This window comes from Pseudophryne corroboree, chromosome 1 (genome assembly GCF_028390025.1).
Source record: "Pseudophryne corroboree isolate aPseCor3 chromosome 1, aPseCor3.hap2, whole genome shotgun sequence".
Taxonomy (NCBI): Eukaryota; Metazoa; Chordata; class Amphibia; order Anura; family Myobatrachidae; genus Pseudophryne; species Pseudophryne corroboree.
The window spans coordinates 860709888-860735451 of NC_086444.1; the positions used below are offsets into that span (position 1 = coordinate 860709888).

Genomic DNA, 25564 nt, shown 5'->3' on the forward strand with positions numbered 1-25564 from the left:
ACAGATACCCTGTGCAGTGAGTACAAGAGAGAGCCTGTGCAGTGAGTACAGTAGGAATGACGGCAACAGAGAGATCCTGTGCAGTGAGTACAGTAGGAATGAAGGCAATAGAGCATAGGTTCTTAAACTCGGTCCTCAGGACCCCACACAGTGCATATTTTGCTGGTCTCACAGAATCACAAGTTAAATAATTAGCTCTACCTGTGGACCTTTTTAAAAGTGTCAGTGAATAATTAATACACCTGTGCACCACCTGCTGGGTTACCTGCAAAACATGCACTGTGTGGGGTCCTGAGGACCGAGTTTGAGAACCTGTGCAATAGAGAGATCCTGTACAGTGAGTAGAGTAGGAATGATCCTGTACATAGCATACAGTAAGAGAGATCCTGTGCAGTGAGTAGAGTAGGAATGACCCTGTACATAGCATACAGTAAGAGAGATCCTGTGCAGTGAGTAGAGTAGGAATGATCCTGTACATAGCATACAGTAAGAGAGATCCTGTGCAGTGAGTAGAGTAGGAATGATCCTGTACATAGCATACAGTAAGAGAGATCCTGTGCAGTGAGTAGATTAGGAATGATCCTGTACATAGCATACAGTAAGAGAGATCCTGTGCAGTGAGTAGAGTAGGAATGACCCTGTACATAGCATACAGTAAGAGAGATCCTGTGCAGTGAGTAGATTAGGAATGATCCTGTACATAGCATACAGTAAGAGAGATCCTGTGCAGTGAGTAGAGTAGGAATGATCCTGTACATAGCATACAGTAAGAGAGATCCTGTGCAGTGAGTAGATTAGGAATGATCCTGTACATAGCATACAGTAAGAGAGATCCTGTGCAGTGAGTAGAGTAGGAATGACCCTGTACATAGCATACAGTAAGAGAGATCCTGTGCAGTGAGTGGAGTAGGAATGATCCTGTACATAGCATACAGTAAGAGAGATCCTGTGCAGTGAGTGGAGTAGGAATGATCCTGTACATAGCATACAGTAAGAGAGATCCTGTACAGTGAGTAGAGTAAGAATTATCCTGTACATAGCATGCAGTAAGAGAGATCCTGTGCAGTGAGTGGAGTAGGAATGATCCTGTACATAGCATACAGTAAGAGAGATCCTGTGCAGTGAGTAGAGTAGGAATGATCCTGTACATAGCATACAGTAAGAGAGATCCTGTGCAGTGAGTAGAGTAGGAATGATCCTGTACATAGCATACAGTAAGAGAGATCCTGTACAGTGAGTAGAGTAAGAATTATCCTGTACATAGCATGCAGTAAGAGAGATCCTGTGCAGTGAGTGGAGTAGGAATGATCATGTACATAGCATACAGTAAGAGAGATCCTGTGCAGTGAGTAGAGTAGGAATGACCCTGTACATAGCATACAGTAAGAGAGATCCTGTGCAGTGAGTAGATTAGGAATGATCCTGTACATAGCATACAGTAAGAGAGATCCTGTGCAGTGAGTGGAGTAGGAATGATCATGTACATAGCATACAGTAAGAGAGATCCTGTGCAGTGAGTAGAGTAGGAATGATCCTGTACATAGCATGCAGTAAGAGAGATCCTGTGCAGTGAGTGGAGTAGGAATGATCATGTACAGATAGCATACAGTAAGAGAGATCATGTGCAGTGAGTAGAGTAGGAATTATCCTGTACTTAGAGAAATCCTGTGCAGCGAGTACAGTAGGAATGAAGGCAGTAAGAGAGATCATGTGCAGTCAGTGAGTACAGTAGGAGGTGCTACATACACAGCCCGAGCTTGATCAGAGTGTACCCTGGTCAGGAAGCCGTCAGTCACCGTGTGCCTTCTTGGGGGAGGAGGGGGAGAGGCAGAGTCTCACAACAAAGACCAGTCAGAGCAGTGACAGACCTGTGCAAGCAAAGACAGCAGCCAGAGAAGGAGAGACCGAGAGAGTGACTGGGTGAGAGGAGCAAGAGACAGGGGGAGGAGTGAGAGCAATAGAAAGGAAAACACAAAAGGAAAGCAGAGTAAATTCTCCAAGCAGCTAACGCGACATCTCAGTCAGACATGGAAAATGGAAGAAGGAGATGCTGGGGTAAGAATGTTGTTAGATATAGGTTTGCATTCATTATACCTCCTTCTGTGTATTAGGTGTGATCTGCTGTCCAAGTTCCAAGCTGTCTCATCAGTACTGTGTATGTGGTCAGTACTCCCGCACTGTGACTAGCCCCGTGGCTGTATGGCTGCAGCCTGCCTTGCATTGTGCAGATGTGATTTATGCAGTGCCCTATTGCACATAATGCTGTACTGTACCTGTTATACTGCCAGCTGTATTGTTCATTCATTCCTACTGTATGTCGCATCTTGTAGGTCAGTTGCAAAAGTTTATACACATGACATGAAGCCGCCAGCCATTGGGATTTATGTATTTTACAGAGACATAGGGAACAATATTGACAAACATGAGTATAAAGTAAAAGCAGACCCCATAGAAAGTGTGTTGTTGCGGTTACTCTCTTCCTGCTAAAGTCACATAATGGGTGCATATGATGCCAAGGACTTACATAGTGTATTCCCAACCCCTTTATTTACAGCTCATCGCTAAGATATGATATCACCTTTATTGTATGGCAGTGTAGTGGGGAATGTCTCACGTACTGATGTAATTGTAGCTTATTGGAACTGGGCTGCTAAGTGCTGTAAAGTAGATATAATGTCTTGTGGCTGTGACTGATTACTCATGTCTTGTGAAATATTAATAACTTGTTCTTGCAGTTTGCTTTGATGCGGTATATTTTGTTGCCAGATTGTTGTTTTCTAGTCTGATTTATTACATTCTGCTTTTACTTTCAGTGACAGAGTGACATTATGGGGGGTGATTGAGATCTGACACATGTCACAACTGCAGTTCTTCTAGCACAGAATTCCCATGCTGCTAATACAGTAACATTTGTCCCGCCTCCCTTGTGTGTAATGCTAAAGCCCATAAAGATGCCTGCTGGGCAAAATATCTGCTGTTTGGTTAGTCAGATGCAGCTCTGTGTCCTGAAGAAGATGGTTCAGGCTTAGAATATCTTGTAAAGCAGATTTCTATGACTATATAATGCATACATGACTGGGTGACAGAGTTACAGTGTTTGTTACAGACAGATATGTGTGCACTAAACTGCATTATGCTCAGCGAGTCTTATCAGCACCTGCACAACTTTTTATTCAGTTTACTTTCTTCATTCAGTGCAGTCTCAAATCATTAGTTGATCTGCAGAAGCCATATTTGTGAAGCCTGATGAATCATCTTCAGCTTCTGGGTATATACTGTAAACTCTATACCAGGGGTGGCGAACCAGTTAGAGACAAAGAGCCAAAAAAATGTGTTAGGTACATCAAAGAGCCGACATCGAGTCGAAGGCGCACATGCAAAAATGGGGTGTGGCCTTGTGCCTGCTAGGCCACGCCCCTCATATAAAATACATTGAAAAAGCCAGATCCAACATAAAATACATTAAAAAAAGCCACTTCCACATAAAATTATTGTAAAAGCCAGATCCACATAAAATATATTGGAAAAGCCAGATTCACATAATACACTTCAGCTACACCATGTGTCACTCCAGCCAGCACCCTCTTGTCACTCCAGCCAGCACCCTCCTATCACTTCAGCCAGCATCCTGCTGTGTCAGTCCAGCCAGCTCCCCCATGTGCCACTCCTGCTAGCACCCTCCTGTGTCACTCCAGCCAGTTTTCCCATATATCATTCCTGCCAGCACCCTCGTGTCACTTCAGCTTCCCCCAACTCATGCCATTGCAGCAGCCCCTCATGTGTCCTCTGTTTGCTGGTGGGAGTCTCATCTCTAGTATCTGGCTCCTTCAGTTCTAAGTCCCCGTAGTGCTGATGCGAGTCTTTGTGGAGTGCAGTGGTTACCGATCTGTTGTGGTCATGTGACTTTGTGTTTTAGGAGCCACATTTGAAGAAAGAAGGAGCCACATGTGGTTGGCCACCGCTGCTCTATACGTTACATGCTATAATATTGTGTAAAATCTGTGTCCTAATCATTAGATGTTCCTGACAGGAAAGTGAATAGCGATAATGGTAGAACTGCACTAAATATAAAATTAATAGCGCCACCATAATGCTCCTGAATGTGGCCTGTATTATAGTTGATCTATGACTGAATACTATCTTGTATCATATTTGTAGTAGACATTTTAATAAATGTCAAGTATTAAATGTAGATGCTACATATAGAGTATTTTAATGTCTATACAGGTGTAGTTTACTATATTATGCTAAAGTTTTTTTGGTGGGACATTTGTGCATTGCCCAATATACTGTTCTTGTTCTTGATAGCTACGTGTTGGCATACACCTTATATTAATTCATTATCTGTAAGTAATGATATGGGACTTAAATCACTTAAGAAGTAATTTCTATGTAATTATGGGGCCTATTTATCAATTAATATTTACCGGATATCTACAGTGTGTGTGTGGGGGGGGGGGGGGGTTATGCGGGCTCCTTTATTTAAATGCAATTTACCTTCAATATTTTGCTGTCCCGGTGAAGGTTCACATAGGCTTGCAGAAGGCATCACATCAGTTTTGGGAAATGCACATGTGCAAAGTCTGGGATAAGGCGGATTTGTATATACAGGTATGACCTCCACTCAATCTGCATATCCCGTTGCTAGTCAATGGTAATATGACTGCAATATACAGCTGTTCTATTAGGTCATGACATCGGCACTCATTCTCATGTCTGCCATCTCTTCCTAAATATATATATCTTCACAGAGTGTTATTATTTCTTGTTATCTATTTATTTATTATGGTTATTAGATTAGAGAATAATAGGACCTCAAGGTGTAAATTGCTCAGATTTAGCTGAAAGTAAAGGTCATACATTAGGGTGCTGATTCCCCAGTCCATTCCGCAATCCACCGAAAAAGCACAGATCGATGGCCATCGATGATCTGCAATCCATTGAGGAATCGGGGAATTTCCGCATGCAAAAAAAATCACAGATTTTGGTCGGGATCGGCACATTGGGGAAATCTAACATATTGGGTATTTCCGATTCCTCGACCCCGGTGTCACGGGGAATTGCCACAATTCATCATAGATGTTTGTGGCCAATAAGCAATGAAGCAAATTTGTTAACTTGGTTGTATTCCGTTTAATGCAGGATAAGACAACACGTGGATCTCTGGCTGCTGTGGAACTATAAACGCCAGCATGTTGGCTAGCTGGGAATGCTGTGACTTGTAGGTTAACTACATCTGAGTTAAATGGAGAAAAACGCCAAAGTGAATAGGTTTCTCTCACACAGTCGTGCTGATATAGATATATATATATATATATATATATATATATATGTACTTAAATGCATTGATCAATACATGAACTAAAACTCCACTATTTATTGTTGTTGGTTAATATAGTGACTGCAGAGCAGTCTGTGATTTCTACCGTGTTGCACCCCAAATCTAGGGATGGCGAGTACCATGGATTACTGTTTTTTTGGTGTATACGCCAAAAAAACAGTAATCTATGGTACTCGCCATTCCTAGATTTGGGGTGCAACACGGTAGAAATCACAGACAGCAGCCATATATATATATATATATATATATATATATATATATAAATATTCTTATTAAATACTTTGTTCTTTACATAGTTGAATGTGCTGACAACAAAATCACACAAAAATTATCAAGTGGAAAAACACACTACAGGCTGATCCAACTTTGATGTAATGTCCTTAAAACAAGTCAAAATGAGGCTCAGTAGTGTGTGTGGCCCCCACGTGCCTGTATGACCTCCCTACAATGCCTGGGCATGCTCCTGATGAGGTTGCGGATGGTCTCCTGAGGGATCTCCTCCCAGACCTGGACTAAAGCATCCGCCAACTCCTGGACAGTCTGTGGTGCAACGTGGCATTGGTGGATGGAGCGAGATATGATGTCCCAGATGTGCTCAATTGGATTCAGGTCTGGGGAACGGGCGGGCCAGTCCATAGCATCAATGCCTTCGTCTTGCAGGAACTGCTGACACACTCCTGCCACATGAGGTCTAGCATTGTCTTGCATTAGGAGGAACCCAGGGCCAACCGCACCAGCATATGGTCTCACAAGGGGTCTGAGGATCTCATTTCGGTACCTAATGGCAGTCAGGCTACCTCTGGCGAGCACATGGAGGGCTGTGCGGCCCCCCAAAGAAATGCCACCCCACACCATTACTGACCCACTGCCAAACCGGTCATGCTGGAGGATGTTGCAGGCAGCAGAACATTCTCCTTGGCGTCTCCAGACTCTGTCACGTCTGTCACATGTGCTCAGTGAGAACCTGCTTTCATCTGTGAAGAGCACAGGGCGCCAGTGGCGAATTTGCCAATCCTGGTGTTCTCTGGCAAATGCCAAATGTCCTGCACGGTGTTGGGCTGTAAGCACAACCCCCACCTGTGGACGTCGGGCCCTCATACCACCCTCATGGAGTCTGTTTCTGATCGTTTGAGTAGACACATGCACATTTGTGGCTTGCTGGAGGTCATTTTGCAGGGCTCTGGCAGTGCTCCTCCTGTTCCTCCTTGCACAAAGGCGGAGGTAGTGGTCCTGCTGCTGGGTTGTTGCCCTCCTACGGCCTCCTCCATGTCTCCTGATGTACTGGCCTGTCTCCTGGTAGCGCCTCCATGCTCTGGACACTACGCTGACAGACACAGCAAACCTTCTTGCCACAGCTCGCATTGATGTGTCATCCTAGATGAGCTGCACTACCTGAGCCACTTGTGTAGGTTGTAGACTCCGTCTCATGCTACCACTAGAGTGAAAGCACCGCCAGCTTTCAAAAGTGACCAAAACATCAGCCAGAATGCATAGGAGCTGAGAAGTGGTCTGTGGTCACCACCTGCAGAACAACTCCTTTATTGGGGGTGTCTTGCTAATTGCCTATAATTTCCACCTGTTGTCTATTCCATTTGCACAACAGCATGTGAAATTGATTGACAATCAGTGTTGCTTCCTAAGTGGACAGTTTGATTTCCCAGAAGTGTGATTGACTTGGAATTACATTGTGTTGTTTAAGTGTTCCCTTTATTTTTTTGAGCAGTGTATATATATATACAGGTTGAGTATCCCATATCCAAATATTCCGAAATACGGAATATTCCGAAATACGGACTTTTCTGAGGGAGAGTGAGTTAGTGAAACCTTTGTTTTCTGATGGCTCAATGTACACAAACTTTGTTTAATACACAAAGTTGTTAAAAATATTGTATTAAATGACCTTCAGGCTGTGTGTATAAGGTGTATATGAAACATAAATGAATTGTGTGAATGTAGACACACTTTGTTTAATGCACAAAGTTATAAAAAATATTGGCTAAAATTACCTTCAGGCTGTGTGTATAAGGTGTATATGTAACATAAATGCATTCTGTGCTTAGATTTAGGTCCCATCACCATGATATCTCATTATGGTATGCAATTATTCCAAAATACGGAAAAATCCCATATCCAAAATACCTCTGGTCCCAAGCATTTTGGATAAGGGAGACTCAACCTGTATGTATGTATATATATATATATATATATATATATATATATATTTATAAATATATGTCATTTGCACAGGTTCTGTTGCTGATTATGCAGATATGCCCTCATACACCTAGCCTCAATATGCCACGTGGTGTGAGATGTGTGAGCCACCAGGTCCTGTACAACTCAGGTAACATCAGGCATCTTTTTTGCTGAAAATCTGACTTGGTTTCAATGCTTTGTGACTAGGAGGCACAAGGAAACTGCACTGATTAATTTTATATACAGGTATGACACTTGTATATTGTGTGTGACGGGTCCCAATATAAAGGTGAACAGTAACAAGGTTGACAGTCATTAGGTAAAAAAGGTCGATCTGACAATGGTCGACACACACATATGGTCGACATATTTTCTCAATTTGTGCTTTTTCCCCTAAGTAAATCCCGCCCTGAGTCTCTATAATGAGCAGAACAGAGCTTGTATTGAAAAAATGCTGTGACAGCTGCATTGTAGCACTTCGTATACAGATTCAGAGACTCAGTCGCACACAGATACTGTATATATCAAATTAATAAGCACAGTCTCCTCATGCATCTAAGACTTATCTTCTGGCAAAAAAAGACGCCCGACACTAGAAGATTATCACGCAACCTGGTGTGCCAATAGGGGCAAAAAACAATCCCCAATTAGATAAAATGGTCAACTGAGGGAGAGATGTTTTATAGCGGCATGGATTGTGCCACTATAGCTCTTCCTGTTTGGCCTATTTACCGAGGCAAAGCAGGAAACAGCTCTGACGAGATGTACAGTATTAATATCTCATTTGCCGGAGTGGGGAAGGCAATACTCCCTCTTCCGGCGATCCCTGCCAGACCCCACAGCGTATTAGCCTAGAACTGATGCGCTGTGCCTACATCCCGACCGGCTCCACTGGGCATGTGCAAGAGCTCACGAGCATCGCAAGATCACCCATGCACAGCCCTGGTAGCTGCCGCAGCTAGGGGCAGGTCTGTCAGTGCTGTGGTGCTGCAACAGCAGCTTCAGCCGTCAAAACTGATAGTGGCAGCTGTCATAACGGTCAGTACTACTGACCGGTGATCCCTCTGCTGGCACATGAGAGCACTATCTTGTAAATAGCAGTGCTGATAAAGACACCACCATTACCGACGCATCTCCTCATTAATACATGGGGGAGAGTTGGTATCAGCAGTACATAACATGCAGTGGTACCACTAATCCCCATAGCACAACTTCATACATCTCCTCCACAGTCTTGGGAAACAGGTAATAAAGTGAATAAAAAAAGAAAATGGCAACCTGTATATATGGTGAAGTCCAGTCAATGGACGTGGCTGTATAATTGCAGCACTATAGAAATCCTCCTATGTTGGAATGGAATATGTCAGTGTGTAGCTACCCCTGGACTGTTTTCATCAGTGGCTTTATTGAAGGAGTTGTGATCGGATCCCAACCAGAGATTTGGAGGAGACACCATACAGCGCTGCTCCCTCCGTTACTGAGATTTCTCTAACGTCCTAAGTGGATGCTGGGGACTCCGTCAGGACCATGGGGAATAGCGGCTCCGCAGGAGACAGGGCACAAAAATAAAGCTTTAGGATTAGGTGGTGTGTACTGGCTCCTCCCCCTATGACCCTCCTCCAAGCCTCAGTTAGGTTTTTGTGCCCGTCCGAGCAGGGTGCAATCTAGGTGGCTCTCCTAAAGAGCTGCTTAGAAAAAGTTTTTTAGGTTTTTTATTTTCAGTGAGTCCTGCTGGCAACAGGCTCACTGCATCGAGGGACTTAGGGGAGAGAATTTCAACTCACCTGCGTGCAGGATGGATTGGATTCTTAGGCTACTGGACACCATTAGCTCCAGAGGGAGTCGGAACACAGGTCTCACCCTGGGGTTCGTCCCGGAGCCGCGCCGCCGACCCCCCTTACAGATGCTGAAGATTGAAGGTCCGGAAACAGGCGGCAGAAGGCTCTTCAGTCTTCATGAAGGTAGCGCACAGCACTGCAGCTGTGCGCCATTGTTGTCACACACTTCACACCAAGCGGTCACGGAGGGTGCAGGGCGCTGCTGGGGGCGCCCTGGGCAGCAATATTTTAATACCTTATGGCAAAAGAATACATCACATATAGCCATTGAGGCTATATGTATGTATTTAACCCATGCCAGTTATCTGAAACTACGGGAGGAAAGCCCGCCGAAATAGGGGGCGGGGCTTATTCTCCTCAGCACACAGCGCCATTTTCCTGCTCAGCTCCGCTGTGAGGAAGGCTCCCAGGACTCTCCCCTGCACTGCACTACAGAAACAGGGTAAAACAGAGAGGGGGGGCATTTTTTGGCGATATATTGGATATATTTAAGCTGCTATAAGGAACAACACTTATATAAGGTTGTTCCCATATATATTATAGCGCTTGGGTGTGTGCTGGCAAACTCTCCCTCTGTCTCCCCAAAGGGCTAGTGGGGTCCTGTCTTCGATAAGAGCATTCCCTGTGTGTCTGCTGTGTGTCGGTACGTGTGTGTCGGCATGTATGAGGACGATGTTGGTGTGGAGGCAGAGCAATTGCCGATAATGGTGATGTCACCCCCCAGGGAGTCGACACCGGAATGGATGGCTTTGTTTATGGAATTACGTGATAATGTCAGCACATTACAAAAATCAGTTGACGACATGAGACGGCCGGCAAACCAGTTAGTACCTGCCCAGGCGTCTCAGACACCGTCAGGGGCTGTAAAGCGCCCTTTACCTCAGTCGGTCGACACAGACCCAGACACAGACACTGAATCTAGTGTCGACGGTGATGAAACAAACGTATTTTCAAGTAGGGCCACACGTTATATGATCACGGCAATGAAGGAGGCTTTGCATATCACTGATACTGCAAGTACCACAAAAAGGGGTATTATGTGGGGGGTGAAAAAACTACCTGTAGTTTTTCCTGAATCAGAGGAATTAAATGATGTATGTGATGAAGCGTGGGTTAACCCAGATAGAAAAATGCTAATTTCAAAAAAGTTATTAGCATTATACCCTTTCCCGCCAGAGGTTAGGGCGCGCTGGGAAACACCCCCTAGGGTGGATAAGGCGCTCACACGCTTATCAAAACAAGTGGCGTTACCGTCTCCTGATACGGCCGCCCTCAGGGATCCAGCGGATAGGAGACTGGAAACTACCCTAAAAAGTATATACACACATACTGGTGTTATACTGCGACCAGCCATCGCCTCAGCCTGGATGTGCAGTGCTGGGGTCGTCTGGTTGGATTCCCTGACTGAAAATATTGATACCCTGGATAGGGACAGTATTTTATTGACTATAGAGCAATTAAAGGATGCTTTCCTTTATATGCGAGATGCGCAGAGAGATATTTGCACTCTGGCATCGAGAGTAAATGCGATGTCCATATCTGCCAGAAGGAGTTTATGGACGCGACAGTGGTCAGGTGATGCGGATTCCAAACGACATATGGAAGTATTGCCGTATAAAGGGGAGGAATTATTTGGCGTCGGTCTATCGGATCTGGTGGCCACGGCAACTGCCGGAAAATCCACCTTTTTACCTCAGACCCCCTCCCAACAGAAAAAGACACCGTCTTTTAAGCCGCAGTCCTTTCGGTCCTATAAGAACAAGCGGACAAAAGGACAGTCATATCTGCCTCGGGGCAGAGGAAGGGGTAAGAGAGGGCAGCAAGCAGCCCCTGCCCAGGAACAGAAGCCCTCCCAGGGTTCTGCAAAGCCCTCAGCATGACGCTGGGGCCTTACAAGCGGACTCAGGAGTGGTGGGGGGTCGACTCAAGAATTTCAGCGCACAGTGGGCTTGCTCACAGGTGGACCCCTGGATTCTGCAGGTAGTATCTCAGGGTTACAGGTTGGAATTCGAGAAGTCTCCCCCTCGCCGGTTCCTAAAGTCTGCTTTGCCAACGTCTCCCTCAGACAGGGCGACGGTATTGGAAGCCATTCACAAGCTGTTTTCTCAGCAGGTGATAGTCAAGGTACCCCTCCTACAACAGGGAAAGGGGTATTACTCCACGCTATTTGTGGTACCGAAGCCGGACGGCTCGGTAAGACCTATTCTAAATCTGAAATCTTTGAACCTGTACATACAAAAATTCAAGTTCAAGATGGAGTCACTCAGAGCAGTGATAGCGAATCTGGAAGAAGGGGACTTTATGGTGTCCCTGGACATAAAGGATGCTTACCTGCATGTCCCAATTTGCCCTTCACATCTAGGGTACCTCAGGTTCGTGGTGCAAAACTGTCATTATCAGTTTCAGACGCTGCCGTTTGGATTGTCCACGGCACCTCGGGTCTTTACCAAGGTAATGGCCGAAATGATGATTCTTCTGCGAAGAAGAGGCGTATTAATTATCCCTTACTTGGACGATCTCCTGATAAGGGCAAGGTCCAGAGAACAGCTGGAAGACGGAGTAGCACTAACCCAACTAGTGCTGCAACAACACGGGTGGATTCTGAATTTTCCAAAATCTCAGTTGACCCCGACGACACGTCTGCTGTTCCTGGGAATGATTCTGGACACGGTTCAGAAAAAGGTGTTTCTTCCGGAGGAGAAAGCCAGGGAGTTATCCGAACTTGTCAGGAACCTCCTAAAACCAGGGACAGTGTCTGTGCATCAATGCACAAGAGTCCTGGGAAAGATGGTGGCTTCTTACGAAGCGATTCCATTCGGCAGATTCCACGCACGAACTTTTCAGTGGGATCTGCTGGACAAATGGTCCGGATCGCATCTGCAGATGCATCAGCGGATAACCTTATCGCCACGGACAAGGGTGTCTCTTCTGTGGTGGTTGCAGAGTGCTCATCTGTTAGAGGGCCGCAGATTCGGCATACAGGACTGGGTCCTGGTGACCACGGATGCCAGTCTGAGAGGCTGGGGAGCGGTCACACAGGGAAGAAACTTCCAGGGAGTATGGTCAAGCCTGGAGATGTCTCTTCACATAAATATACTGGAGCTAAGAGCGATTTACAATGCTCTAAGTCTGGCAAAACCCCTGCTTCAGGGTCAGCCGGTGTTGATCCAGTCGGACAACATCACGGCAGTCGCCCACGTAAACAGACAGGGCGGCACAAGAAGCAGGACAGCAATGGCAGAAGCTGCAAGGATTCTTCGCAGGGCGGAAGATCATGTGATAGCACTGTCAGCAGTATTCATTCCGGGAGTGGACAACTGGGAAGCAGACTTCCTCAGCAGACACGATCTACACCCGGGAGAGTGGGGACTTCATCCAGAAGTCTTCCATATGATTGTGAACCGTTGGGAAAAACCAATGGTGGATATGATGGCGTCCCGCCTCAACAAAAAACTGGACAGGTATTGCGCCAGGTCAAGAGACCCTCAGGCAATAGCTGTGGACGCTCTGGTAACACCGTGGGTGTTCCAGTCAGTGTATGTGTTCCCTCCTCTGCCTCTCATACCAAAAGTACTGAGAATTATACGGCAAAAGGGAGTAAGAACGATACTAGTGGCTCCGGATTGGCCAAGAAGAACTTGGTACCCGGAACTTCAAGAGATGCTCACGGAGGATCCGTGGCCTCTACCTCTAAGACGGGACCTGCTTCAGCAGGGACCGTGTCTATTCCAAGACTTACCGCGGCTGCGTTTGACGGCATGGCGGTTGAACGCCGAATTCTAAGGGAAAAAGGCATTCCGGAAGAGGTCATTCCTACACTGGTAAAAGCCAGGAAGGAGGTGACTGCACAACATTATCACCGCATTTGGAGAAAATATGTTGCGTGGTGTGAGGCCAGGAAGGCCCCCACGGAGGAATTTCAACTGGGTCGATTCCTACATTTCCTGCAAACAGGATTGTCTATGGGCCTCAAATTGGGGTCCATTAAGGTTCAAATTTCGGCCCTGTCGATTTTCTTCCAGAAAGAATTGGCTTCAGTTCCTGAAGTCCAGACTTTTGTAAAAGGAGTACTACATATACAGCCCCCGGTTGTGGCCCCAGTGGCACCGTGGGATCTTAATGTAGTCTTGGATTTTCTCAAATCCCATTGGTTTGAGCCGCTCAAATCGGTGGAATTGAAGTATCTTACATGGAAAGTAACCATGCTACTGGCCCTGGCTTCAGCCAGGAGAGTATCAGAATTGGCGGCTTTATCATATAAGAGCCCATATCTGATTTTCCATACGGACAGGGCAGAACTGCGGACGCGTCCTCATTTTCTGCCTAAGGTGGTGTCAGCGTTTCACCTGAACCAGCCTATTGTGGTGCCTGCGGCTACTAACGATTTGGAGGATTCCAAGTTGTTGGACGTGGTCCGGGCATTGAAAATATATATTTCAAGAACGGCGGGAGTCAGAAAGTCTGACTCACTGTTTATATTGTATGCACCCAACAAGATGGGTGCTCCTGCTTCTAAGCAGACGATTGCTCGTTGGATTTGTAGCACAATTCAACTTGCACATTCTGTGGCAGGCTTGCCACAACCTAAATCTGTCAAGGCCCATTCCACAAGAAAAGTGGGCTCATCCTGGGCGGCTGCCCGGGGGGTCTCGGCATTACAACTCTGCCGAGCTGCTACTTGGTCAGGGGCAAACACGTTTGCAAAATTCTACAAATTTGATACCCTGGCTGAGGAGGACCTTGAGTTCTCTCATTCGGTGCTGCAGAGTCATCCGCACTCTCCCGCCCGTTTGGGAGCTTTGGTATAATCCCCATGGTCCTGACGGAGTCCCCAGCATCCACTTAGGACGTTAGAGAAAATAAGAATTTACTTACCGATAATTCTATTTCTCGTAGTCCGTAGTGGATGCTGGGCGCCCATCCCAAGTGCGGATTGTCTGCAATACTTGTACATAGTTATTGTTAAAAACAAATTCGGGTTGTTTTTGTTGTGAGCCGTCTGTTCAGAGGCTCCTACGTTTGTCATACTGTTAACTGGGTTCAGATCACAAGTTATACGGTGTGATTGGTGTGGCTGGTATGAGTCTTACCCGGGATTCAATATCCTTCCTTATTGTGTACGCTCGTCCGGGCACAGTATCCTAACTGAGGCTTGGAGGAGGGTCATAGGGGGAGGAGCCAGTACACACCACCTAATCCTAAAGCTTTATTTTTGTGCCCTGTCTCCTGCGGAGCCGCTATTCCCCATGGTCCTGACGGAGTCCCCAGCATCCACTACGGACTACGAGAAATAGAATTATCGGTAAGTAAATTCTTATTTTAACAGCTGTAGACAGGATCCATGTGTCTACCTTTCCCACTGTGTGAGTAAAGATCACCTGTTTCTGAAAATGGATTCTTTACCCAGATTCAAAGGACGCAGCGATTGTGTCACAGCAAAGGGGCCTATATATTAATAATGACGGCAGTGCTGCGGTTACTAACAATCTGCATCGCTACAGTCTTTTCTCATTTTAATTGCTGATTAAGGTAATAAGAATACCAAGGGAGCGCTTGACAATTTATTTAAAAAAAAATCTAAAAACACATAAAACATATAGCACACACATAATAACACATACATAAAATAGATAAAATGCAGTATCACATGCAGTTGCACTGTTTCAACTGGACATATTCTTATTAGGGGTATGGGTCGTTGGGTCGACACAACTTAGGTCGAAAGTCATTAGGTCGACCACTATTGGTTGACATGCAATAGGTCGACATGGTCACTATTGACCTAGTGACCCTGTCGACCTATTGCATGGTCATTAGGTCGATATGTACTAGGTCAACAGGTCAAAAGGTCGACATGAGATTTTGTACTTTTTTTTGGTGTCATTTTCTTTGTAAAGTGACCGGGAACCCACTTAGTGCACCGTGTCCCCTCGCATAGCTCGCTTCACTCACCGTGCTTCGGGCAAGGTGCCTCGCTCCACTACCACTGCGCTCTGCACAGGTTACCGTTCCCAATTATAGTCCACGTGGATCGTAAAGTATGAGAAAGTCCAAAAATGTAAAATGTTTTGAAAAACTCATGTCGACCTTTTGAACTGTCGAACTAATGCATGTTGACCAATAGTGGACGACCTAATGACTGTCAACCTAAGTGGTGTCAACCTAATGACTGTATCCCCTTAATAAAAACTTTCAGTAATATCCAATTTATGTTAATTTTCGCCACAAAATAGCTGCTCTAATTAAAATGCTAGAAGAGGGAGAGCGCCCAGTGAGTACTGTGGGCGTTATGCTCACCTCCTCACACAAATAGATAGCAGAGGTGATGAAAAATAAGCATTTTCAAGTGTAGAAATGTATAGCACGCAGAAGGAGGGAGAGCGCCTATTAGATGTTTATCGGCGTTGTGCTCACCTCCTATTACTACGATCCACCAAGTCCATATGATATCCAGAAGAGGGAGCCAAACATGTCCTTAGACGTGCACACTGTAAAGAATTCACTCGGCAGCCGGGCGCTGCACTGAACTAGTAGCTGGCGGCGCCATGCTCACCCGCTGTAGCTGTACAATTGAAAAGGGTAGTGGCTCTCTATACCTCACTTTTTACCGGATCACAGGTGGTTATTTCAGGATAATATTCTCTGTGCTGCACAGGACTTAAAAGAAAAAATCAGCGAGGTTACATAATAGTACCACTTATTCAAATTATACCTCACAGTAGCACAGTCTTATTCACATTACACCGTATGTAGTGCCTCTGATTCATATTACACCATATAGTAATGCTCCTTATTCAGGTTACATCACTCAGTAGTGCCCATTATTCACATTGCACTACACAATGGTAACCTCTATACATGTTATGCCACACAGTAGTGCCCTTTTTATAAAGTACCCACAGCAGTGCCACTTATACACAATTCCCACAGTAGTAGTGCCCCTTACAATGTCCACAATAGTAGTGTCCCTTACACATAATGACCAAACTGTGCCCATTATACACATCTACCTCTGTCACTCTAGCAGCTCTCTGTGTCTCTCCAGCAGCTCCATGCCCTGTATCCCTCCAGCTGCTACCCCACCTCTCTTGTCCCTCCAGCCCCCTCTCATCTTAGCCCCCTCTCATCTTGCCTTCAAGATGCACAGAGCCTGCTCCTCTTCATGGTTCTTCTTCACTTCAGCAATGGTGACAGCATGACATCACATACGATGTGCCGGAAAAGGAAGCCACTGTGACCTGAGGAGGGGATGAATGCTGTCCAACAGACACAGGAGGGGTGGGCTGTAGATGGAGGAGGACCTTGTGTGTGAATAACAGGAGGGGTGAGCTATAGATGGAGGAGGACCGTGGAGCCACCAGGACCTGAGAAGCGGGAGGTGGCTGCAGCTCATTAGTAACACTAGCGCCGCCTGTATCATCTATTGATGTAGGTGATGGGGCAGGTTTTTCTGTGGTAATTACTGTGCAGGGCAATGGTGGTGGTGGAACTAGTTCCCCATTACAGGTGGTGGAACTCAGTTCCACCGCGTTCTCCCCCACTTTAACCCATGGTGCTGCAGCTATATTGCACTTATGCTGATGGTGGTGTGGCAGTATAATTGTTGGATCCGCTTGTCAGCAATCATATGGCTATGCTGGATAAATCCATAGTAGATAAAAGAAAATCTAATCTGCTTAATCCTCACTGGTTTCTCCGCATTCCAAAAGTGCAGTTTGATCAGTTTTCTTATTTTAAACTACATTTTCCTTCTATGTACTAAATGTAATACCCCTTTCACACTGCAAATATATCCCGGGATATTGCCGGGTTGAGCCAGCTCGACCCGGGTCGAGGTGCAGTCTAAAATCACCACTTTTAAATATCCCGGGTCGAGTAACCCTGCATTTCAACCCAGTATAAAAGCAGTGTTATACACGGGTTGGACCCAGGTCAATGTGCACTCTAAAGTGTCCAACACGGGTTATTCAACCCTGCATTCATGTAAAAGTGCTGATTGGCTGTTCTTTGTGTGCCTTGATGATGTCAGCAGCCTGAGCCCTGCTACACAGGAGAGAACAGAGAGCATTAAGAATTAGAGCTATTAGGGGTGAGGCGGAGATTGCTAGGCAGCTTACTGCAAACCTCCCAACTTATTACAAGTACAAAGAGGGACCTTGGGGGGCGCCACGCGCATGCGCGCCCGAAAAGGGGGTGTGACCTATATGAAAGGGGAAGGGTCTTGTGGCAGAGCTGTGATCGCGGGTCACGCTCCCTTGTACCGTCAGTGAGGCGGCATGCCCGGGACTCTCCGAGCTGATGGCATGCCCCCTCTGTCACCTGTGAATAGACGGGTGACAGGAGCCTCCCAACGGCGGTGTGAAAGGGGTATAACTCGCAGGGACAGTGGTAGAGAGAACCTATGTCTCTAAACATCGGAGGAATCCTTCACATTTTAGAAATACTCCTCCTGAGAAACTGATACAACACATGTGCAAGATACCTCTACTGCAATATGCCTCATAGGCATAAAATGGTTTACCCCATATGAGGATGGCATAAACCAACAGGACCAAGCACCGAAAAGCTGTGCTTTTTGGGAGTTGGTACCCAGGGATAACCCCATTGCTAACAATGGGTACTACGATCTTCAGTGTTAATTAGCCTTTTGGTGACATCTCCAAGGCTGTTAGTACATAGCAACAGTTCATATAATTATGCAGAAACTTCTATGCTTGATAATTTATGCTTAATAAATAGGCCCCTAGAAACCTGTTAGTTAAGTACTATGGGAGATCAGTGCGAGGTCTCATAGGAAACATGCTTTATACTGTACATTACCCTGATCAGGGGCGGATTTAAGGTTGAGGGTGCATGTTGCTTAATTTTATTATTTTCAGTGATTGGTTATAAGCCCTCATTTGATGATATCCAGTTTATTAGAATAATAAAAAAGCCACTATTATTTTTTTTTTATTTTTAATTGTGTATACATATTTACTAAATAGGACAGCTTACAGGGCCAGTACGTGCATGTCCTACTCACTTACACTCCTTTCAAGATAGCATATGGTACAGTACAGTGGATATATTTTGCAGTTACTAGTGCATTTTGGGCTGACAGCATAAACACAAGCATCTAAGTGTCGCCCCCAAATAGGTGCCGTCCCTAGACTGCACGTGCCACACGTGCCTAACGCATACCTCCCAACTGTCCCGATTTTGGCGGGACAGTCCCGTTTTTCATGGTCTGTCCCGCTGTCCCACCCGCGGGTCGCAGTGTCCCGCGTGTGGGGGGGCAGTTGGGAGATCCCTCCCTGTCACTCGCTGCTCTGAGGAGAGCAGCGGTGAATAGATGCTGTGCGCGTCTATTCACGGCAGAGAGGGAGAGGGGGCATGACCAGCAGCTCTCACAGCGCTGTTCATGCCCCCATAATGGCGAAAACAGGGGCGTGGCTTGCGATAGCGGCACTTGCCACGAGACCACGCCCCCTTTCGTTAGGCCACACCCCTAAATATCGAGCCCGCGCCTTCGGCGCACAATGTAGTCCCTCTTCCCGAGATGCCAAAATTGGGAGGTATGCTAACGGGAAATTCACAACTGACCCTAATCCATAACATAAATACAAACAGACATGCAGAAAGCAAAGATTGTGTACATTTTCTCTAACGTCCTAGTGGATGCTGGGGACTCCGTAAGGACCATGGGGAATAGACGGGCTCCGCAGGAGATAGGGCACTTTAAGAAAGAATTTGGATACTGGTGTGCTCTGGCTCCTCCCTCTATGTCCCTCCTCCAGACCTCAGTTTAAATCTGTGCCCGGACGAGCTGGGTGCTACTTAGTGAGCTCTCCTGAGCTTGCTAAAAAGAAAGTATTTTGTTAGGTTTTTTTTTATTTTCAGAGAGATCTGCTGGCAACAGACTCTCTGCTACGTGGGACTGAGGGGAGAGAAGCAGCCTTACTCACTGAAGATAGGTCCTGCTTCTTAGGCTACTGGACACCATTAGCTCCAGAGGGATCGTACACAGGATCGCACCCTTGGTCGTCCGATCCCGGAGCCGCACCGCCGCCCCCCTCGCAGAGCCGGAAGACAGAAGCTGGTGATAGAAGCAAGAAGACTTCGAAATCGGCGGCAGAAGACTCCAGTCTTCATATGAGATAGCGCACAGCACTGCAGCTGTGCGCCATTGCTCCCACACTAAACCCACATACTCCGGTCACTGTAGGGTGCAGGGCGCAGAGGGGGGCGCCCTGGGCAGCAATTAGAGACCTCTTGGCAAAAGTGGGCATATATACAGTTGGGCACTGTATATATGCATGGGCCCCCGCCATATTTTTACACAGAAACGCGGGACAGAAGCCCGCTGCTGAGGGGGCGGGGCTTCTTCCTCAGCACTCACCAGCGCCATTTTCTCTCCATAGCTCCGCTGAGAGGAAGCTCCCCAGGCTCTCCCCTGCAGAATCACGGTAGAAAAGGGTAAAAAGAGAGGGGGGGCACATAAATTTGGCGCAAAAACAGTATATACAGCAGCTACTGGGTTAACACTAAGTTACTGTGTGATTCCTGGGACATATAGCGCTGGGGTGTGTGCTAGCATACTCTCTCTCTGTCTCTCCAAAAGGCCTTGTGGGGGAACTGTCTTCAAATAGAGCATCCCCTGTGTGTGTGGTGTGTCGGTACGCTTGTGTCGGCATGTTTGACGAGGAAGGCTATGTGGAAACAGAGCGGGAACAAATGAATGTGGGGTCGCCGCCGACGGCGCCGACACCCGATTGGATGGATATGTGGAAGGTTTTAAATGATAATGTTACTTCCTTGCATAAAAGGTTGGATAAAGCTGAAGCCTTGGGACAGACGGGGTCTCAGCCCATGCCTGATCCTATGTCGCAGAGGCCGTCAGGGTCTCAGAAGCGCCCACTATCCCAAATTGTTGACACAGATATCGACACAGATTTTGACTCCAGTTTCGATGGCGATGATGCAAAGTTACAGCCTAAAATGGCTAAAGCCATCCGTTACATGATTATAGCAATGAAAGATGTGTTGCACATCACAGAGGAAACCCCAGTCTCTGACAAGAGGGTTTATATGTATGGGGAAAAAAGGCAATAGGTGACCTTTCCCCCTTCACATGAGTTAAATGAGTTATGTGAAAAGGCTTGGGAATCTCCAGATAGAAAACTGCAGATTTCCAAACGGATGCTTATGGCGTATCCTTTCCCGCCAATGGACAGGTTACGCTGGGAATCCTCCCCTAAGGTAGACAAAGCTTTAACACGCTTATCCAAGAGGGTAGCCCTGCCGTCACAGGATACGGCCACCCTAAAAGATGCTGCGGATAGAAAGCAGGAGGGTATCCTGAAGTCCATTTATACACATTCAGGTACCTTACTAAGGCCGGCGATTGCGTCGGCCTGGATGTGTAGTGCTGTAGCAGCATGGACAGATACCTTATCTGAGGAATTTGATACCTTGGACAAGGATACTATATTACTAACCCTGGGGCATATAAAAGACGCCGTCCTATATATGAGAGATGCTCAAAGAGACATTAGCCTACTGGGCTCTAGAATAAATGCAATGTCGATTTCTGCCAGAAGGGTCCTGTGGACTCGGCAATGGACAGGCGATGCCGACTCAAAAAGGCACATGGAGGTTTTACCTTACAAGGGTGAGGAATTGTTTGGGGACGGTCTCTCGGACCTGGTCTCCACAGCTACGGCTGGAAAGTAAATTTTTTTGCCATATGTTCCCTCACAACCTAAGAAAGCACCGTATTACCAAATGCAGTCCTTTCGATCACAAAAAGGCAAGAAAGTCCGAGGTGCGTCCTTTCTTGCCAGAGGCAGGGGTAGAGGAAAGAAGCTGCACAATACAGCTAGTTCCCAGGAACAGAAGTCCTCCCCGGCTTCCACTAAATCCATCGCATGACGCTGGGGCTCCACAGGCGGAGCTAGGCCCGGTGGGGGCGCGTCTCCGAAATTTCAGCCACAGTGGGTTCACTCCCAGGTGGATCCCTGGGCTATAGAGATTGTGTCTCAGGGATACAAACTGGAATTCGAAGAGATGCCCCCTCACCGTTACCTCAAATCGGCCCTGCCAGCTTCCCCCTTAGAGAGGGAAATAGTGTTAGCTGCAATTCACAAATTGTATCTTCAGCAGGTGGTGGTCAAGGTTCCCCTCCGTCAACAGGGAAGGGGTTACTATTCGACCATGTTTGTGGTACCGAAACCGGACGATTCGGTCAGACCCATATTGAATTTAAAATCCCTGAACATATACCTGAAAAGGTTCAAGTTCAAGATGGAATCGCTCAGAGCGGTCATCGCAAGCCTGGAGGAGGGGGATTTTATGGTGTCTCTGGACATAAAGGATGCTTACCTTCATGTCCCCATTTATCCACCTCATCAGGAGTACCTCAGATTTGTGGTACAGGATTGTCATTACCAATTTCAGACGTTGCCGTTTGGTCTCTCCACGGCACCGAGAATATTTACCAAGGTAATGGCGGAAATGATGGTGCTCCTGCGACGGCAAGGAGTCACAATTATCCCATACTGGGACGATCTCCTCATAAAGGCGAGGTCCAGAGAGCAGTTGCTGATCAGCGTGGCACGCTCTCGGGAAGTGTTACAACAGCACGGCTGGATTCTGAATATTCCAAAGTCGCAGTTGATTCCTACGACTCGTCTGCCCTTCCTGGGCATGATTCTGGACACAGGCCAGAAGAGGGTTTATCTTCCGATGGAGAAGGCTCAGGAGCTCATGACACTGGTCAGAGACCTATTAAAACCAAAACAGGTGTCGGTGCATCACTGCACTCGAGTCCTGGGAAAGATGGTGGCATCATACGAGGCCATTCCCTTCGGCAGGTTCCATGCGAGGACCTTTCAATGGGATCTGTTGGACAAGTGGTCCAGATCACATCTACAAATGCATCGGCTGATCACCCTATCCCCGAGGGCCAGGGTGTCTCTGCTGTGGTGGTTGCAGAGTGCTCACCTTCTCGAGGGCCGCAGATTCGGCATTCAGGACTGGGTCCTGGTGACCACGGACGCAAGCCTCCGAGGGTGGGGAGCAGTCACACAGGGAAGAAATTTCCAAGGTCTGTGGTCAAGTCAGGAGACTTGCCTTCACATCAACATCCTGGAACTAAGGGCAATATACAACGCCCTACGTCAAGCGGAGACCCTGCTTCGCGACCGACCGGTGCTGATTCAGTCAGACAACATCACCGCAGTGGCTCATGTAAACCGCCAAGGCGGCACAAGGAGCAGGGTGGCGATGGCGGAAGCCACCAGAATTCTTCGCTGGGCGGAGAAACACGTAAGCGCACTGTCAGCAGTGTTCATTCCGGGAGTGGACAACTGGGAAGCAGACTTCCTCAGCAGGCACGACCTCCACCCGGGAGAGTGGGGACTTCATCAAGAAGTCTTCACGCAGATTGCAAGTCGGTGGGAACTGCCACAAGTAGACATGATGGCATCCCGCCTCAACAAAAAGCTACAGAGGTATTGCGCCAGGTCAAGAGACCCTCAGGCGATAGCTGTAGACGCACTAGTGACACCGTGGGTGTTCCAGTCGGTCTATGTATTTCCTCCTCTTCCTCTCATACCCAAGGTGCTGAGAATCATAAGAAGAAGAGGAGTGAGAACAATACTCATTGTTCCGGATTGGCCAAGAAGGACTTGGTATCCAGAGCTGCAAGAAATGCTCACAGAGGACCCATGGCCTCTGCCTCTAAGACAGGACTTGTTGCAGCAGGGGCCCTGTCTGTTCCAAGACTTACCACGGCTGCGTTTGACGGCATGGCGGTTGAACGCCGGATCCTAGCAGTAAAAGGCATTCCGGATGAAGTTATTCCTACGCTGATAAAGGCTAGGAAGGACGTGACGGCTAAACATTATCACCGTATATGGCGAAAATATGTTGCTTGGTGTGAGGCCAGGAATGCCCCTACGGAGGAATTCCAGCTGGGCCGTTTCCTTCACTTCCTACAGTCGGGAGTGACTTTGGGCCTAAAATTGGGTTCCATTAAGGTCCAGATTTCGGCCCTATCCATTTTCTTTCAAAAAGAACTGGCTTCTCTTCCTGAAGTTCAGACGTTGTAAAGGGAGTGCTGCATATTCAGCCCCCTTTTGTGCCTCCAGTGGCACCTTGGGATCTTAACGTGGTGTTGAGTTTCTTGAAGTCACACTGGTTTGAGCCACTTAAAACCGTGGAGTTAAAATTTCTCACGTGGAAGGTGGTCATGCTATTAGCCTTGGCTTCAGCTAGGCGTGTGTCAGAATTAGCGGCTTTGTCATGTAAAAGCCCCTATCTGGTTTTCCATATGGACAGGGCGGAATTGCGGACCCGTCCGCAATTTCTGCCATTAGTGGTGTCATCTTTTCATATGAACCAACCTATTGTGGTGCCTGTGGCTACTCGTGACTTGGAGGATTCCGAGTTACTAGATGTGGTCAGGGCTTTGAAGCCAGAACGGCTAGAGTCAGGAAAACTGAGTCACTGTTTATCCTGTATGCACCCAACAAGCTGGGTGCTCCTGCTTCAAAGCAAACTATTGCTCGCTGGATCTGTAACACGATTCAGCAGGCTCATTCTGCGGCTGGATTGCCGCTGCCAAAATCAGTAAAAGCCCATTCCACAAGGAAGGTGAGCTCTTCTTAGGCGGCTGCCCGAGTGGTCTCGGCATTACAGCTTTGCCGAGCAGCTACTTGGTCGGGTTCAAACACTTTTGCAAAGTTCTACAAGTTTGATACCCTGGCTGAGGAGGACCTTGTGTTTGCTCATTCGGTGCTGCAGAGTCATCCGCACTCTCCCGCCCGTTTGGGAGCTTTGGTATAATCCCCATGGTCCTTACGGAGTCCCCAGCATCCACTAGGGCGTTAGAGAAAATAAGATTTTACTTACCGGTAAATCTATTTCTCGTAGTCCGTAGTGGATGCTGGGCGCCCGTCCCAAGTGCGGACTTTTTCTGCAATGCTTGTATATAGTTATTGCTTACATAAGGGTTATGTTATAGTTGCATCAGGGTTGATCTGATGCTCTATTGTTGTTCATACTGTTAACTGGGTAAGTTTATCACAAGTTATACGGTGTGATTGGTGTGGCTGGTATGAGTCTTGCCCTGGATTCCAAAATCCTTTCCTTGTACTGTCAGCTCTTCCGGGCACAGTTTCTTTAACTGAGGTCTGGAGGAGGGACATAGAGGGAGGAGCCAGAGCACACCAGTATCCAAATTCTTTCTTAAAGTGCCCTGTCTCCTGCGGAGCCCGTCTATTCCCCATGGTCCTTATGGAGTCCCCAGCATCCACTACAGACTACGAGAAATAGATTTACCGGTAAGTAAAATCTTATTTTTTGTTGTTGAAAATGAGCTTGATACATCGGATCAAATGTGTGTATTCTTGCCACAGTGCCCACAGCTTAATTTTTGCTATGCGCCACTTATTCCATCTCCATATGACAACAACAGGAGTTATATCAATTGTTTATTGAAAAAAAAAGCCACACTGTTTTATTTGCAGCAGTGATGTGAAATCATCAAGTTAATTCCTTGCAGTAAGAAAACAGCATTTGTTTTACCTCTCTACTGTGAGATTGGTTCACTCCCGTGTGAACGGGACCAGGTGTTTAAAGTGAAACACAACGGTCACTCAGGTGAATCAGTGCTACAAAATCTGAGGGCATAATCTGTGAGTGAAATGAAAATAGCATGAAAAATAGTTCAGTCTTGTGTATATTGTAGCACTCCTCCGCCCATAGGGGGTAGTTACAAGTTGATCGCAGCAGGAAATTTTTTAGCAGTTGGGCAAAACCATGTGCACTGCAGGGGAGGCAGATATAACATTTGCAGAGAGAGTTAGATTTGGGTGGGTTTTTTTGTTTCTGTGCAGGGTAAATACTGGCTGCTTTATTTTCTCTAACGTCCTAAGTGGATGCTGGGGACTCCGTAAGGACCATGGGGAATAGCGGCTCCGCAGGAGACTGGGCACATCTAAAGAAAGCTTTAGGACTATCTGGTGTGCACTGGCTCCTCCCCCTATGACCCTCCTCCAAGCCTCAGTTAGATCTCTGTGCCCGAACGAGAAGGGTGCACACTAGGGGCTCTCCTGAGCTTCTTAGTGAAAGTTTTAGTTTAGGTTTTTTATTTTCAGTGAGACCTGCTGGCAACAGGCTCACTGCATCGAGGGACTAAGGGGAG

General features: G+C 46.9%; 1 protein-coding gene across 2 annotated transcripts in view; it reads left to right on the top strand.

The window, feature by feature from the left end:
• The window catches only part of PSD3 (pleckstrin and Sec7 domain containing 3), a 1004314-nt gene that overhangs the window by 176244 nt on the left and 802506 nt on the right, over window positions 1–25564 (top strand). The window contains exon 1 of one of the 2 annotated variants that reach the window (XM_063919993.1): window positions 1789–2055. The exons of the other annotated variant lie outside the window; for it this stretch is intronic. Within the exon in view, the coding sequence (XP_063776063.1) occupies window positions 2035–2055 (21 nt within the window). The 5' untranslated portion in view covers window positions 1789–2034. Of the gene's footprint in view, window positions 1–1788; window positions 2056–25564 lie in introns of those variants that run through there. 2 annotated transcript variants of the gene reach the window in all.